General features: G+C 38.0%; 1 protein-coding gene across 4 annotated transcripts in view; it reads left to right on the forward strand.

Annotated features, from left to right (window-relative positions):
* The window catches only part of C14H8orf34 (chromosome 14 C8orf34 homolog), a 354,631-nt gene that overhangs the window by 315,566 nt on the left and 21,542 nt on the right, over positions 1-17,523 (forward strand). For 2 of the 4 annotated variants that reach the window (XM_055546196.1, XM_055546195.1), the window contains exons 11-12: positions 7,329-7,376; positions 16,836-16,929. In XM_055546196.1, the coding sequence (XP_055402171.1) occupies positions 7,329-7,376; positions 16,836-16,929 (142 nt within the window). Of the gene's footprint in view, positions 1-7,328; positions 7,377-16,820; positions 16,930-17,523 lie in introns of all 4 variants that reach the window. The other 2 variants (XM_055546197.1, XM_055546198.1) reach the window with 2 other exon arrangements.

Consider the following 17,523-nt stretch of genomic DNA (forward strand, 5'->3'; position numbering starts at 1 on the left):
ATCTTAGCAGCCATAGATGCTTGATACCAATATCTGTTTATTCACTGATAGCTGAAAAGTGATGATATTTTAATTTCATCACTTCCTTTTGTATTTATTTGTTGGAATGCTTTTGCTGAGAACCTTTCTCTCAAGTTACTATGTAATTGGCCAGGAATACAGTTCTCCTAACAAAGGCAAGGATACATGCTTGATTTCTCTCCTTTACTTGCTAGTTTTCAAGATGATGAAGATAAATATTTCTTTCTTTAAGCTTCCTTGCATTTGTCATTCCATACTACCCCTGGTAGTCTCTGATAGCTGGCTTGCTGTTGGGTAGCACAAGGTATTCCAAGCTAATATTATATGTATCCTGCCCCAAATATGGGATCAACCTTTTTTTTTTTTTTTGAAAAGTCCTAGTTTCTTTTAGTGAGAACTGATGTTTCAGACCACAATCTGGATACCAGGGATACTCTTTGCTCCTGAGTTATTATTTCCAGTGTCTTTTTTTTTTAAATTATTTATTTCTTTATTTTTGGCTGGGCTGAGTCTTCATTGCCTCATGCAGGCTTTCTCCAGTTGCTGCACGCAGGGGCTGCTCTCAAGTTGTGGTACTCTGGCTTCTCATGGCAGCGACCTCTCTTGTTGCAGAGCACAGGCTCTGGGGCCCTCAGGCTTCAGTAGTTGTGGCACATGGGCTCGACAGTTGCAGCCCGGGCTCTAGAGCATGGGCCCAGCATTTGGGGTGCACAGGCTTAGTTGCTCTGTGGCACGTGGGATCGTCTCAGCGCGGGGAACAAACCTATGTCTCCTGTATCGGCAGGCAGATTCTTTACCACTGAGCCACCAGGGCAGTCCTGTTTCCAGTGCCTTTGAGTGGACAGTTAGTTCACATTGACACTTTCAATTTAAAGTAGAGAGTGCTAAGACTTAGATTTAAACTCTTTTTGTATTATAGCTTTAGCTCCTTTTTTTCATACCAACAATTCTAAGATAAAGGTGATATTGGAATTTAAAATATTCCATAATAACTCATTTGTTTTATTCCATGTTATATGCTGGAGTCTCAAGATAAAAAATATCAGCCTATCTACCAATATAAAATACAGAAAAAAAATGCATTTACTTATTCTATTCTCTCCCCAATTTTTTAATAGTTGTACAAAATCCACACTGTCAAGAGTATATAGCCAATGCATAATATATTCTCTGCTTTTCAGCTGTCTTGTGGTCTTAGGACAGGTAACTATAGTTAATGCTCACCATCTGTTCTTAGATCTAGGCATTTTGGTTTTCTGAAGTTCACTCTCCATTGGATTACTGGGCTCACATTTTCTTTCCTTCAGTATCTTAAACATATTACTTCATTTTTCTACTGTTATAAATCACTGCTGTTAAAGTCTAATGATAATCTAAGTTTTCCCCTTGTAAATCATGCAATATGTTTTTTTAGATGTCCAAAGGACTTTATTTTTCTTTAAAATACAATGAATTTCCTATAGTACATCAGTCTGGCTCACTGTTGCCAGGTATGCAGTGTCATTTTCAGAGAAAGAGGGTCTGTGCTGATGCTATATTTGTTCATGAGATTGTAAACAAAGTTTCAGAAAAAATATTTTTCAACAATATGAAAAGACATTGGGGTCAATTAGAAAGAACATATGTTCATATATTTAAGTCTGAAAGCACAAGTTAGCTATTAATTTATTGACTACATCAGTGATATAAAAGACTTCAGAACTTGACCAGAATTTTTGATTTTCTAAATTGTGGCACCCAATTTTTTACAAATTGGACCTAGATCACTGCCTATTGTCTTGGACATCAGTAGTAGTTGCCATCTGTCAAATTTGCTGAAGTTTGGAAAGTTGAACTTCAATCTTTTTATCATCTATCACAAATTCAGTAACCCTGTGTAATGCACTTTAGAAAACCCAGCAGGGAATTCCCTGGCAGTCCAGTGGTTAGGACTTGGTGCTTCCACTGCAGGGGGCCCAGGTTCCACCCCTTGTTGGCATGGCCAAAAGACAAACCAATAACACACACACACATACACACACACTCACCATATAACCATTTTATTAGCAGCTATATTACAGCAAAGTATAGTATAAAATTTAAGCCAACTTTTTCACTCTCCACTTTCACTTTCATCAAGAAGCTTTTGAGTTCCTAGTGGAAACAGTGTCAGACTTTATTTTTCTGGGCTCCAAAATCACTGCAGATGGTGACTGCAGCCATGAAATTAAAAGACGCTTACTCCTTGGAAAGAAAGTTATGACCAACCTAGATAGCATGTTCAAAAGCAGAGACATTACTTTGCCAACAAAGGTTCATCTAGTCAAGGCTCTGGTTTTTCCAGTGGTCATGTATGGATGTGAGAGTTGGACTGTGAAGAAAGCTGAGCGCCGAAGAATTGATGCTTCTGAACTGTGTTGAGAAGACTCTTGAGAGTCCCTTGGACTGCAAGGAGATCCAACCAGTCCATTCTGAAGGAGATCAGCCCTGGGATTTCTTTGGAAGGAATGATGCTAAAGCTGAAACTCCAATACTTTGGCCACCTCATGCGAAGAGTTGACTCATTGGAAAAGACCCTGATGCTGGGAGGGATTGGGGGCAGGAGGAGAAGGGGACGACAGAGGATGAGATGGCTGGATGGCATCACTGACTCGATGGACGTGAGTCTGGGTGAACTCCGCGAGTTGGTGATGGACAGGGAGGCCCGGCATGCTGCTATTCAGGGGGTCGAAAAGAGTCGGACACAACTGAGTGACTGATCTGATCTGATCTGATCTGATAGTATAAAATTAGGAAATGACGTGATATTAATATCTGTCTCAAAATGCAATATGTATTTCAGTGCATGGTGTATTGGTGATTTGCATTGTGATACGTGTGGCTTCTGGTATTTGCTGCGTTGGATCTGGGCCCTTGTACAGAATTTGCCTTCTGCCTGGTATGAGTCCAGTTCACTCTTCCTTATTCAGTTCCTTCATCTGGCTAATCAACCAAGTCTTTAGGACTAAGCTTAAAAATAACTTGCTCAGTTTTAATCTTTCTCCTTTGACTCCTTCATCCTATGTATCAAGTGGTTATAAGAGTTCCCAGCACAGAGACATTCTCAAAACATGCTTGTTCAATAAATGAAAGATGAGATGCCTTTTCCTCCTGTTTTTTTCCTATAGCACCTTGGGCTTACCTGTGTCAAGTAACTTTTGCTCTATCTTCTAATAACTTGTAGATCTGTTTTCTCAAGGTAAACTTTCTATGGTAGGGATTAGTTCTTATTCACCTCTTTGTCCCCAAGCCTGGTAAATTGTGCAGCACAGAATAGGTGCTTAATAAACACTTTTGAAACAAAAGAGTAAAATGTCATGGGTCCCTTAGGTTCAAAAATGTCTTGGCCATTTATATGGAGCTCCCATTCTTCTATGGGTTGTAAGTACCCCAGGTACTTCTTAAGAGAGTCTCTTGTGTATCAAAATTATTTTTTAGTTTCATTTGAAAAAAAACGTGGGAAGAAAGAACATTCTGGTGGAAGTAGGGTTCTCTTGGAACTTTCTGTGAAGGAAATGAATACCAGAGGTATTAGACATAAAATGTTTGAGAATAAATGTACCCTATGTGCAAGGGCAAGTCTGTACATATTTTGTTTAAAGATTAGTAAGAGAGGAACAGGAAATACTTACTGATAGAAACAAGAGCAGCCTTGTATGTGGGAAAATGGTGATAGATTCGGGAGAATGTGAGTCTAATCCTAGCTCTGTCTCTAGAATATTCCATCTCACTAAGAATGCTTTCTTAATTGGAAAAAATGCTAGGAGAGTGACAAGAACCTTCCATCTCTTAACAGCCGTGATCCTGTGTCATAAGTTAAGCAATAATCATATCAGCCTCTTTTTCTTCCTTTCCCTGAGTTTATAATATATTTTGTAATTCACATTCAAAGCATTTTTATCTCAACTGTTGGTTATATTAAGATTCATGATAACTGAAACCACATTTCAGGAAATACCTTTTCTTCCTTTTTTTTTTTTTTTTTTTTAAGGCACAGTTTCCATGTATTCTGCCCTTTCCTTCCTTCACACGCCCCGGTCTGCCTCCCTTCTATCCCCTTTCGTCTCTTTGTTTTTTCAAGGGAAATTGCATTTAGGTACTTTTGATTCATTTCCAGGTGATTAATATCATATTATATTCGTAGAATGACTTGATATCTAAAATGCCAGTTCTTTAAAACTGAGAAAAAGATGACCGAAGTTGATAGCCTTATGCTTTGGAAGTGGGTTTATTTCATTCGCACCACCAGCAGGGTAAGGAAGAAAGTCAGCATGGCAGCAGCACTATGTTGGAAATGGGGAACTGAGGACAGAGCTGTCGAATCAAACCTCCTAACCAGTGCCATCCCCTCTGACCCCAAGACTTAGAGAGTCTTATGTCTTATTCTCTATTTGGTTCACCTGGCTCTGTGCCATGTTTATCATCCTCTCAAAAGACCCATTCCCTCTGTTTTCCTCCTGAAGTTTTTTACTTCATGCTCCTCATTCATCAGGGCTACCCATGTCAGTGATCTGAGAGGTGGTTACAGCCAGATTCCAATCTGTGTGGCCTTTCAAACAAATCGTGTTGTGTGGGTTGCTCCCTTTTCTCTGGTGTAGATATTCAAAAGGACCTGGCACCGTGGGAAAAAGAAACCCTATCGAGAAGCCCTGGAGGATACACAGTGCTTTTGTTACATCTGGTCATCAAGAAAGCCCTCAGTCATCACCAGGTCTAGCCCTGATTCTGCAAGTTTCCAGACAATTGGGGAAAACAACCACGTTGCAGATCCAAGGAAAACAAATTGCTCTTTTTAGCGAGCACCTAGGGACTGCTCTCCAGCATCTCACTGTTAGGCCTTAGCTGTTGGCCCTTCCAAAAGGCAGGTCTCTATCTAATTCCAAACCATTTGCCATCTCATCCTCTCATCCCTGGGCTTCCCAGGTGGCTCTAGTGATAAAGAACCTGCCTCCCAAGGCAAGAGACAGAAAAGACTTGGGTTTGATCCCTGGGTCAGGAAGATCCCCTGGAGGAGGGCATGGCAACGCACTCCAGTGTTCTTGCCTGGAGAATCCTCTGGTCAGAGGAACCTGGGGGGTTATAGCCCATAGGGTTGCAAAGAGTTGGACATGACTGAAGTGACTTAGCACACATGCATGCCTCTCACCCCAACAGCACAGGCAAAGAGGAAAGGAGTATTGGCAGAAATTCACTGGTTCTGTCAGGAGGAAGAGCCAAATTGGAAGAACCCACAGCATTCTTTCTAGACCAGTTGTCCAAATGAGGGGAGATAGTATAGTTAATTCAACTGTAAAAAGCAGTTTATCTGAAGTAAGTTTCCAGCCCTGTCTGCCTGCTTTGATTAAATTTCTCACAGTTTGGGAGATTTATATGGATTTGGTTTTTCCTAACAGTTTATGCTTTAGTTTAAATAAATATAAGTATCCTATCTCTTTCATTATCTTATCCATTAAAAAATCCCACAAACTTGGAAGCATTTGAAAACATTTAAACTACAGCATATTAATTTTTTGCTAGTGAAAACCATAATTTGTGAAAAAATATGACCCCATCTGTGATTTCTAAAGAATCCCAGAACTTTATTCCTAGATTAATTTTTGTTTTGAGAAAAAAAAAATTTTTTTTTTAACCCTCTGAAAGTGCTTTGGAGTATGTGAAGTTGTGAAAGTGTTAGTTGCTCAGTCATGTCCGACTCTCTGCGATCCCATACCCTGTATCTCGTTAGGCTCCTCTGTCCGTGGGGATTCCCCAGGCAAGGATACTGGAGTGGGTAGCGATTCCCTTCTCCAGAGGATCTTCCCAACCCAGGGTTGAAGCTGGGTCTCATATCACCATTTTGATTTGTTTTGATGTTTGGCAAAACTAATACAGTGTTTCAGGTTTAAAAATAAAATAAAATAAAATAAATGCAAAAAAAAAAAAACTAAAGTGAGTATAATTTTTCCTTTTAGAATTTTCATTTCAGCAAGGTATAAGAGCATCAGGGTTGACTCCAGACCAAGCAAGGCCTTTTTTGGCTCCTGGCCCTTAAGCATTGCTGTCTGCAGCCCTGTCTTCCATTTCTTTATGGATCCAATTGGCCTGAGAATGCCTTACCCTCAAGTTGTAGTAAAAAAATCAATCAAATAAGATCACGCATATGAGAGCCTTGAAAAGTTAAAAAGGAGAGTCTTTGAAAAGTTATAGAAACAAATGTAAGCTTTATTCATATTTATTTACTTATCTTTTAAACACACATGGTGTCCTAGAATTTATCATTTCATGGTATCTCAGAATTTATTTCCAAATGTTTCTGGCCATGAAGTATAAAAGTATATCTTTTTCTAAACTGAATCACTTTGCTGTACATCTGAAATGAACACAAGATTGTAAATCAACTATACTTCCATATAGTTATGTATATAGGTGTTATATATATATGTGTGTGTGTATATATGTATAACTTTTATATGACTTGTTACATATATATTTATATAATGTTAGGTCTTCACACAGATTTATTGAATACAGAATTAGTGAGTTTTTTATTAGCCTATTTTTAAGTACATATTTATAAAGTTAATAACTGAAATTTGGATGCTAGTCATTTAACATTCAGTTCTAAGTTGTCCTTGGTGGCTCAGACGGTAAGGAATCTGCCGGCAATGCAGGAGACCTGGGTTTGATCCCTGGGTCTGGAAGATCTCTTTGAGAAGGGAATGACTACCTACTCCAGTATTCTTGCCTGGAGAATCCCATGGACAGAGGAGCCTGGTGGGCTACAGTCCATGGGGTCAGAGTTGGACACGACTGAGCGACTAACGCCTAAGGTGTAGTTATTATAGCTCCACTAGGTGGTATTTCTTTATATAACCTAAAATCTACCTGAAAGATATATTGTTGCCTTGAAAAAATTATTTCCTTCCGAGTAAGAATTTGTCAAACGGTTGACCCCACAAGTATCAACTGAGGTGGGGCTTCCCTGGTGACTCAGTGGTGAAGAATCTGCCTACCAATGCAGGAGATGTGGGTTTGATTCCTGGATTGGGAAGATTGCCTTGAGAAGGAAATGGCAACTACTCTTGTATTTTTGCCTGGGAAATCCCATCGGCAGAGGAGTCTGGTGGGCAATCCATGAGGTTGCGGAACAGTCAGACATGACTTAGCGACTAAACAACAACAACCAAAAGAAGTGGTGGGAGAATAGTATAGATTTAGTGTTGCTCCCAGATTCTACCACTTTTCATGACTCTTCTTTTATTCTTTCTCCTTCTCCTGACTTTTTCAACCTCTCTTCCTCTCTGCTCTAGGGAGAAGCGGTCAGTGGAGGACAGTCATTGAAAAACTACATGGAAGAAGTGAGTTTTCGGGTGGTCTTGTACATGGTCTGAAATCAGTCTATCACATGGGGTGAGGCACCCACTTGGGCTTTCTCCATCTGCCTATAGGGTTTCCAGTCTATACCCATTCACTGGTCATGCCTACAAAAAAAAAAAGACAGTATATAGTAGGTTATCAAAATGGTGTTATGTTCCTCTCTGGTGAGGAGATCCTATATTTAATTCATCTTGAAAATGAATGTAAAATGGTATAAACCTAAGGCTATTGTGTATTTTCATTTGCAAACATTTGTTGATATCCTAAGAAATGAGAAACACATGTTTTATATTGGCTGTGCACAACAAAATAAGACACAATCATTGCTCTTACAGAGAGAATAAGCTGTACCAAACTGGCATTCATTCATGTGATAAATGTTCATCAAGGATGTTATCCCTACAAGTCATTAAGCAAAGTGCTATCTTGACAATAAAAATGTCTGGCAGATTTTTGTTGCAAAGGCATTGAGACTCCTGGTTTTATTTTGGAGATAGCCAAGGATTCTCTGTGTCTCGGGATGTGTTTTTGCTCTGTCTGCAAACTGCATTTGAGAACTCTCAGATAAGCCAGTGGACAGACTCCATAAAACTTGGTCTGAAGCCAAACCATAATGGTCACTAAATTAGCCTTCTGAATCTTTTGCAGGTGAAGGAGACTGGGAAACAGTTTGGCAATGAGGTCATAGAAGTAGCAAATATTTGGTTTGAATATTGCTTCTCAGTGAGACAGAAACTGTTTCTCTAAATATTTTATTCTTGCATGCATGAATCCATTCAAAGACCATTTTGAGTGGCCTGCTCAGTGTAGTAGGTACTTCATATGTTTATTCAGAACAGTGCACCCATACTTAAAGTCACTCTTGCTTCCAGATATCACTCGAAGAGGACAATTCAAATGCATGGCACCCCCTTTAAGTTTTTAACATCTCTGGTTTGCATGCTTGTGTGGAGGTGGTTGAAATTTTACCAAAGGCACATGGAGAAAGGGTAGCAAAAGGAAAGCAAGGAAATAACTAGGTAGATGTTCTGAACTCAGGTTAGAAATCAAAATATATGGGGCAAAAAAAAAAATTGAAGGGTTGGTGCATCGACTTTAAATTTCAATTTAATGTACTTGATGTCGAAATCTAGATAAATACATTAAAGCAATTAATGTTTCCCAAGAAGATAGAGATACTATTTTCAGTATGTACACTTAGAACCTGCCTTTAGGATTCCATGGTTGCTCAAGCCCTTGGTCAGCATTCCCCACCAGGGACTAAGGGTAGTAGGTCACCTCCACAAAAAGGGTGCCTAATACCTTTTGTAATGTGTCCTGTATGGATCTAGTGCTGTAGAGAAAGGGGACCACTGAGAAGCCAGTATGGGAAAAGGGCTGCATATGTGATAGAACTTTTAAAAAGAGACAGTCTAATTTTATGGTTCTTATCCAAGGAAAAGATCCTTATTTTCTCATTATACATGTGCAATCTAAATGTGCATGTTATATACAATTGTGTAAATACTTTATGGGACAAGGGCTTCCCAAGTGGCTCGAAAGTGAAAAAGTGAAGTCGCTCAGTCATGTCTGACTCTTTGCGACCCCATGGACTGTAGCCTATCAGGCTCCTCCGTCCATGGGATTTTCCAGGCAAGAATGCTGGAGTGGATTGCCATTCCTGACCCAGGAATCGAACTCAGGTCTCCCACATTGCAGGCAGATGCTTTACCGTCTGAGCCACCAGGGAAGTCCCATGGCTCAGTGATTTAAAAAAAAAAAAAAAATCCACCTGCCAATGCAGGAAACACAGGCAACTCAGGTTCGATCCCTGGGTCGGGAAGATCCCCTGGAGAAGGGAATGGCAACCCACTCCAGTATTCTTGCCTAGAGAATTCCATGAAGAGAGGAGCCTGGCAGGGTATAGTCCATGGGGTCACAGAGTCGGACACAACTAAGCAACCAACACACATCGGAAGCACTAGCAGGGCATTGCTCCTCAGTATGTTCCTCTGACCAGTGACACTGGATCCCCTGGGGGCTTGCAAGAAATGCCAAGTCTCAGCACTCACACCAGATCCAAAGAATCAGAATTTACGTTTCTACCAGGAATTCTGTGTGATTCATAAATACCCTACAGTTTGACAAGTGCTGCCCTGACGTGTTCTTTCCGATGCTATTCCTAGAAAGTAACTGCATACGTCATGGAAAATCCCCAATTTTGTATAACATAGGTTAAGGAGAAATTCTTATGAATAAATTTATTTATTTATTTACTCTGTTTATTCATTTACTTTCAAGAATAGTATTTGTTGGTTGATTAGGGTATATAATGTCTCTAGCTTCTGAGATTCATTGCTCACTTTCAGTTTGAATTTAGGACTGTGTGTGAGCTACCCAAGGTAAGCCTTACCTTTCTAGGGGGTCAGTATCACATAGTATTTTTGATCTAATATTGGTTGATATTTAGATTTTAACTCTTTTTAAAACCAGTAAACAATCATCCTTTACATAAAAACTAAGTATGACCTTAATTAATGAACTATTTATTGATAGTTTCTTTTTTTGCAGATGTTAATCATTCCATTTGGTCTATAGAAAATATATATTTAAACTCTTCTTCCTCGCCAGTGCAAAAATGTTGAGAATGTGAGGCAAAAAATGATAGTTTTTGTTTCTTCTCACTTACACTCTTATTTTGCTTTTGCCCTCCTTCTTGTTAGTAGAATCAGCAAACAGTGAGGAGCAGTATTTATAAATGTTAGAAGCATTGAAGTTAAAAGTGATCTAGCAAGCATTTGCTTTTATTTAGTACACACTAAAACTCAAATAAACCATAGAGTTTACATTTTTATTATATTTAACATTTCTTGCTAAAGTTTGAACATCAAAGTCCCCCATTTTTTTTGTATTTTGTAAATTTAGTCTTATAATTAGATAGAATCATAACCACATGATGTTAGGCAATTCTATTCAGACCTAAATCAAAATTAAGGAGACAATATAGTCTCCTCTAAAGGGAAAGCTAAAATGAAATGTCTATATTTTCTATATTTTTAATGTATTACTTATTTTTTCAGATAAGATTTGTATTCTTGGCAAAATGAAAAGAAGATATTTTGTAATAGTTTACTTCTCTTGATCCTCAAAATGGTTCTAACAGTTTAAAAAGAAATTATGTGTTCTTTACGTGTAAGGTACCTAATAACTCAGGATAGGAATAAAATTTTCACATTGCAAAAGTCTTAGCTGTTAAAATTATAATGTTAACATTCACTCAAAAAAAATATGTATATATAATTGAAAACTAAAACTTAAAACCAAATACTTGCAAAGCTTGCCATACCTTTTGTAGAGAAGCTAACCCATTTAAAATATCACATTTCCAAGAGGAGTAATTGGAAAGTGGCATACAATATGGGTTTCCCTGGTGGCTCAACGGTAAAGAATCCGCCTGCCAATGCAGGAGACCCAGATTCAGTCCCTGGGTCAGAAAGATCCCCTGGAGAAAGAAATGGCAACCTACTCTAGTACTGTTGCCTGGAGAACTCCACAGACAAAGGATCCTGGTGGACTACAGGTCCATGGGGTTACAAAAGAGTTGGACATTACTTAGTGACTATACAACACCAACAAGCATAGTATACTGCTTAAAAATGTCCTAATTATTAGAGAAATGTATTAATTTGCATATATATTCATCAGATGAATATTGTCAGTTTAAATGATTGAGTATCTGTAAAGAGCTCAAGACTGAAGTTAATGATTTTTTAAACTTGTTCAAGAGCATCTTCCCTGATGGCTCTATGGGAATCCATCCACCTCCAATACAGGAGCCACAGGAGACTTGTGGGTTAGAAAGATCCCCTAGAGGAGGAAATAGCAACCCACTCCACTATTCTTGCCTGGAAAATCCCATGGACAGAGATTCTTAGTGGCCTACAGTCCACGGGGTCTCAAAGAGTTGGACAGGACTGAAGTGACTGAGCATGCACGCACACCAGAGCAGTTTCGAGTGGTTCCTCGTAACTTCAGGAAGTTAGCTGAGGGCCGGAGACAACACACAGAGGCGGGAAACTAACTCAAGGTGTTGAGACGCAGCGTCACAGTCTCCGAGGGTGTCAGACAGGAAAAGAAGCACGTTGAGCAGACAGGTCTTTTCAAATCTGTTGAGGTTGATTTTGTCAGCTGTACCATCTGAACTGGAAAGAGGATTGATTCTATGCAGCCAAATAACTTAGAATTGCTTTTCATGCCGATTTTGGCATCTTTTCCTCCTGTGGTATATTCTGTGATCATTACTGTAATGAAGTTCCAACTATACTTTTGAAGGAGTGTGCATGACATTATTCTCCTATAATAATAAGAGGTCTTTGCTTTTTATCATGCACAAGGATTTACTTTTTAAAAATGGAAATAACTAGAATGCAGCATCATAATTTTATTTCTCATTTCTAGAAAAATAGAAAACAAAGCTTTTCTTCAGGGAAACCCTGTTTTGTCATTGATATTTAGTAAGAATCAATACATGTTGTTAAAGGATAGTAATTTTTAAAAAGTTATGATAATGATGGCTTTCATAAAGATATAAAATGAATATGTCAAAATTCAACTCACTAATGAATGAGGAAACCAGTAAGATGTTACAGCCAGTTCTAAGGAGAATTCAATCCTCACATGTGTAGTCTAATAAAGAATGTTCAATGAAGTTATAAATAGATGTAAAAAATGGCAAAATTGATCAATATCTATAGGTTACTAATCAAGTGCATTCAAGTAGACACAGTTTGCTTTTATACAGACAAGAATTATTTGCACTACTATACATTTCTATAAATTGCACAGCTATAACATAGCTCAAAGTCAATGAAAGAGTGCCTTCATAAAATCAGACAAATGAAAGGGCTTGCCAGAAAAATGACTTGTTTTTCATTGGCTCTACCCAATCATCTTTTGTTACTTTCAAAGTTTTTACAATGTCATCCTATAATTTCCTTGAATAGAAAAACCACAAAAAGGAATGAGTTAAGAAATAAGATGGAGGTGTCATGAAAATAATCAGTAAACAATCAATAAGAAACATAGAAAAAAGTATTTTTTGAGCCAAACTGAGGACTAGCCCAGAAGCCTACTTCCCAGATGACTCTGAGAAACTGTTCAGGAGATGCAGGATTTTCAGCACAGGTTTGTATCTTGTCAGAACAAAGAACATCAAACAAGTCAGGGCTACATTTCTTCAAGGTTTCAAAAAAAAGAACAGTCCAGCAAGTACACAGCAAGTCAGTGTGGCCTTGGCACCTGGGAAGGGAGTCTTATCATTGAAGGAGGCCCAACATTGGTGTCCCAGGAAGAGAGGCATTTAATCTTTATTTTTAACATGGACATTCTTTATTCTTTGGTCAATGTGCCCTTTTCTCTAATAATTAAAGCAGATGTGCAATGTATGTTTGATAGGCCACAAACAGGCTATTTTAGTTAGGATCAGATTCAAGTTAACTCATGCACAAGCCAGAAGACTTCCTTATAACTCAATATGTGAACATTTCTTTTATCTGAGGGCAATACCAGTACATAGTGTAATGTAGCAAATTTGTTGGATAAATTTTTTTTAGCAGCTTGTGTTTATTTTGTAATGTTTTTCATAATCTACCATATTGTTGTAACTTTGTTATTGCTCCTTTTTTCTTTTCCCAGATCTTGTTCATTCAAACTTATATTTTCTCAAATGTATCACTTTCCTGTTCTTAATTATTTTTAATTTTAATTGAAATATAGTTGATTTACAATGTTGTGTTTATTTTAGTTTAAAAAAAAAAATTGGCTGCACCCTGGGGCATGCAGTATCCTAGTTTCCTGATCAGTTTTGGAACCTTCATCCTCTGCATTCGGAGAAGGCGATGGCAGCCCACTCCAGTACTCTTGCCTGGAAAATCCCATGAACGGGGGAGCCTGGTAGGCTGCAGTCCATGGGGTCACTAGGAGTCGGATACGACTGAGCGACTTCACTTTCACTTTTCACTTTCATGCATTGGAGAAGGAAATGGCAACCCACTCCAGTGTTCTTTCCTGGAGAATCCCAGGGATTGGGGAGCCTGGTGGGCTGCTGTCTATGGGGTCACACAGAGTCAGACATGACTTAAGAGACTTAGCAGCAGCAGCAGCAGCATCCTCTGCATTGGAAGGCAGAGTCTTAACCACTGGACCACTGGGGAAGTCTCCCTGTTCTTATGTTTTAATTGTCCTCTGATGATATGCAAAAGAAATAAGCTACAGAAGTATAATTCGCAAAATAATTACAGTGTTCAGCCTGATGATACTACCCATTTCATTAACAAATACAAAATTATTTCCAAACTGTATTAAGTATATAAATTATATAGGGAGAATTTTATTTTAACAGAAGTATAGATTTAATTCTCTATCAGTTTTGCAGTCTATTAAATGTATGTAAGTGGGATATAGTATTATTTTGCTTTATTTGCAACATGCTTCAGGAATACTTACTTTTTAGAGTCTTGAAGTAAAGATCTTTAGAGAAGTAAAATAAAAGTGATAATCCCTTTTGAAAGGTTGATGCTGATGTTTTCTGTATTATTTTCATTCTTAACCAAAAAGAAAGAAATATTTAGTTGCCTCAGAGTTAAATTATCCAATGTGAGCGTTTGAGCAGAGGACCATTTTTTTTCCTCTCTAAAAAACCAGAATAACCTATGGCCACACATGACATCAATCACTGATGGATTGCATTTAGAGAATCCAAAAATAAACCAGCCATGTGGAATAACAATACTGCTAAAGTTTATAAAGCACTTACTCTGTTAGCAGATAAAATGATATGTTGATACAGGGCTAGAGACTGTTTTCCATATGATACATGTCACTATTTCCCACCACTTCTGGTCCCTGGACATTTACATACTTATGGTGAAAGTGTTTTAGAAAAAGGATGAATGGCATTTCTTCTAAAAGCAATCCAAAGAACTTGCTCTTGGGAATATGAAATAGTTTGTACTATGCTCAGAAAGAGTTAAGTATTCCTGTAGAAAATTTTTTGAATAAGTTGGCAAAAAAGGAACATGTCAACTCTTGTTTTTAAAAATGTTCACAATTTTAGCTCCTTGACCCCATCAAAAAGAATTATAAGTAGTCTGATGGGCTGAACTTTGGCCATACATAGTTTTGCCTGTTGGCATTGATGAAGCAAACAGGTGCATTATATTACTAACTGTATTCAAGGGAAAACCAAAATAAAACATTTAAATGATCTATTAATAGAAATATTTATACTATCTCTACGATTCTGATTCCAACAGCTCAACATTTTAAAGTTCTTCCCAAACTACAAATTTTACCAAGCTAATGTTTCATTTGTACTTTAAATAATTTGTAATAAACTAAGAATAGCTTATCTGTTCAACAGTAAAACCATTAAGACCAGAAACCAGTCAGTAGTATTACTGAATATTCTGAACTATTGTGGGAAAAAGTAACACTATTGACTTACTAGTCATATCTTTTCTTATGAAAACATATTTTAGGATTTGGACCAAAAAGCTAAATAGCCAAAATGCTTTTTCAATTAAAAACATTTTTTTCATGATCACTTTAAACTTTTTTCTGTTTTAAACAAAGAGCTTTTGCCATTTGATTTTACCTTATAAGACCAAAAAGATCATTTTTCATATTCTTTAAACCCAGAGACACCATGTGAAAAACTGCAGGGATGTGATATCCCTTTCTGTTACATGAAGATTTTTGAAAATTTACTTCTGTAGTTCTCTCTACTGTTATAGAATTCTAAAGTTAAGATTTTTCAGATTTGTGCTGCTTCTGTACTTTACTCCTGCAAGACCAAATCCAGTACTGGAAAAAAAATTAAATCCTAAAAATAAATTAGGGCTTTCCAGGTGGCTCAGTGGTAAAGAATCTGCCTGCCAATGCAGGGGACTTGGGTTTGATCCCTGGCTCAGGAAGATCCCCTAGAGAAAGAATTGGCACCCATTCCAGTATTCCTGCCTGGGAAATCCCATGGACAGAGGAGCCTGGCAGGCTACCGTCCATGGAGTCACAAAAGAGTCGGACACAACTGAAGCGACCTAGCAGGCATGCATGCACATCGATCATTAGAGCACTTATCGAAACTCATACAACGTCACGATGGAGATGACAACTGAGCCCTGGGAGGACTGTTAATGTTTGAGACAGATAGAGTGCATCCTAAGCAGGAAGTATAACATATGAAAACATCTTAGTAAATTAGAGAGAATGAGAAAGTTGGGGAACTACCAGTTAATGATAGCTGGAGGGAAGTGTCAGTCAAGGTGGAATGGAGATGGAAGTGGTGGTAAATCAGAGGCTAGACCAGCATGAAGCATGAAGGGCCTTGAGTTGTGATTTTATGCTGGGGATAATGAGAAGACCACTCGAGGGTTATAAATGAGGTAATGAATGCATCATGTGCCATTGTTAAAATCTCACCATGGCAAGGAAATGGTGGAGAGAATTAGGGAAGGTATGAATCCTAATCCTAGAAAACTTGTAGACGACTATAGCTACAGTCAGGATGCGAGATGATGAGGGACTGCCTTAGGTCAGTGATGGAGGTGTGGAGCAGCAAGGAAGTACTTAAGAACTATATTAATGAAAATAGGAAGTAATAAGAGGAAGAAGGTGGTGAAGTAGTACTAAAGGGTAAAGTTGAGACTGTTCTCTGAATCCTACTAATCCTTAATCACATGTAAAGGAATTGGAACCTTGATGGCAAACAGACACATTTTATGCAGTTTTATATTGAATATTTCATTATTATATTCCCCACAATGAGTGCCAGGAATTCATAAAAACATTAACTCAGGAAGAAACATAGTCTAGTGTTGTATGTTAGTTGCTCAGTCGTGTCCAACTCTTTGCAACCCCATGGATTATAGCCTGCCAGGTTCCTCTGTTCATGGAATTCTCCAGGCAATATTGGAGTGGGTTGTCATTCCCTTCTCCAGGGATCTTCCTGACCCAGGGATTGAACACAGGTCTCCTGAATTGCAGGCAGATTCGTTACCATCTGAGCCACCAAGGAAGTCCTGCTGCTGCTGCTGCTGCTAAGTCGCTTCAGTCATGTCTGACTCTGTGCGACCCCATAGACGGCAGCCCACCAGGCTCCCCCCGTTCCTGGGATTCTCCAGGCAAGAACACTGGAGTGGGTTGCCATTGCCTTCTCCGAAGGAAGTCCTAGATATTTCTTATTAAGACATTAAATCTTATTAAAAGGAGAAAGTTAAAAATAATGAGTTCAGAGTTTGTGGCATGTCCATGAAATGGAAATGAATTTAAGCTTAGAATTATTTTCTGTTGTGAGGAAATTCTTGTTATGTTTTTTTGACATGTAATTCATAGGAACTGAAGTGTTCACCCGTATTCACAGTATCATTCTAGAATTTAATCCAAATAAGTTTCTTCTTTGGCAGGATGACTCTTTAAAGCAACTGCAGGTAGTTCATCAACCGTGGATCTTGCCAAGTGACACAGAAAGCGAAGGAGTAGAGGCAGAACAAGAGAAACGTGAGTAGACACTGATGTTTATTGACATATTGCTTTTAGCCAAAGGACATTCATGATGATGGTACATTCTTTTCCTAACATCAAACAATATCTGCAAAAAATTCAAACTTGTTTGTGGAGCACATGTAAAGTGAAGCTATACTTTCCGCCTATATATCTTGATTCAGTGATGTCTTAATTGTGGTGCAGAGACCTATAAGCTTAACTTTCTGAAAAGAGGTGTAGTATCTTAAAACAGGCATTATTCTTTCTGAAGACCAATATAAAATGTCTATTTGAAATGTTACTCTTATATTAATACTGTATATTTATATCCATATAACTTGTGGTTATTAAAATGTTTTGAAGTATATTAGGAACTGCTCAATATTATAGTTGAAATTATCAGTATTTGTTAAATGAATAAATTGATATATGTAAAACTGTTCTAAGTTCACAAAAAGATTAATGTTGTAATAGTACTTAAGACCATTAGTATATCTAGCCCCTGATTTAAGTCATTGGATTTTAACCATAATAAAGAATGAATGACTATAACTTGGGGGTAATTCAGTGCATGATCTCTAGGAGTTATTGACATTCTCAGACAGACGG

The sequence above is a fragment of the Bubalus kerabau genome, chromosome 14, assembly GCF_029407905.1.
Source record: "Bubalus kerabau isolate K-KA32 ecotype Philippines breed swamp buffalo chromosome 14, PCC_UOA_SB_1v2, whole genome shotgun sequence".
Taxonomy (NCBI): Eukaryota; Metazoa; Chordata; class Mammalia; order Artiodactyla; family Bovidae; genus Bubalus; species Bubalus kerabau.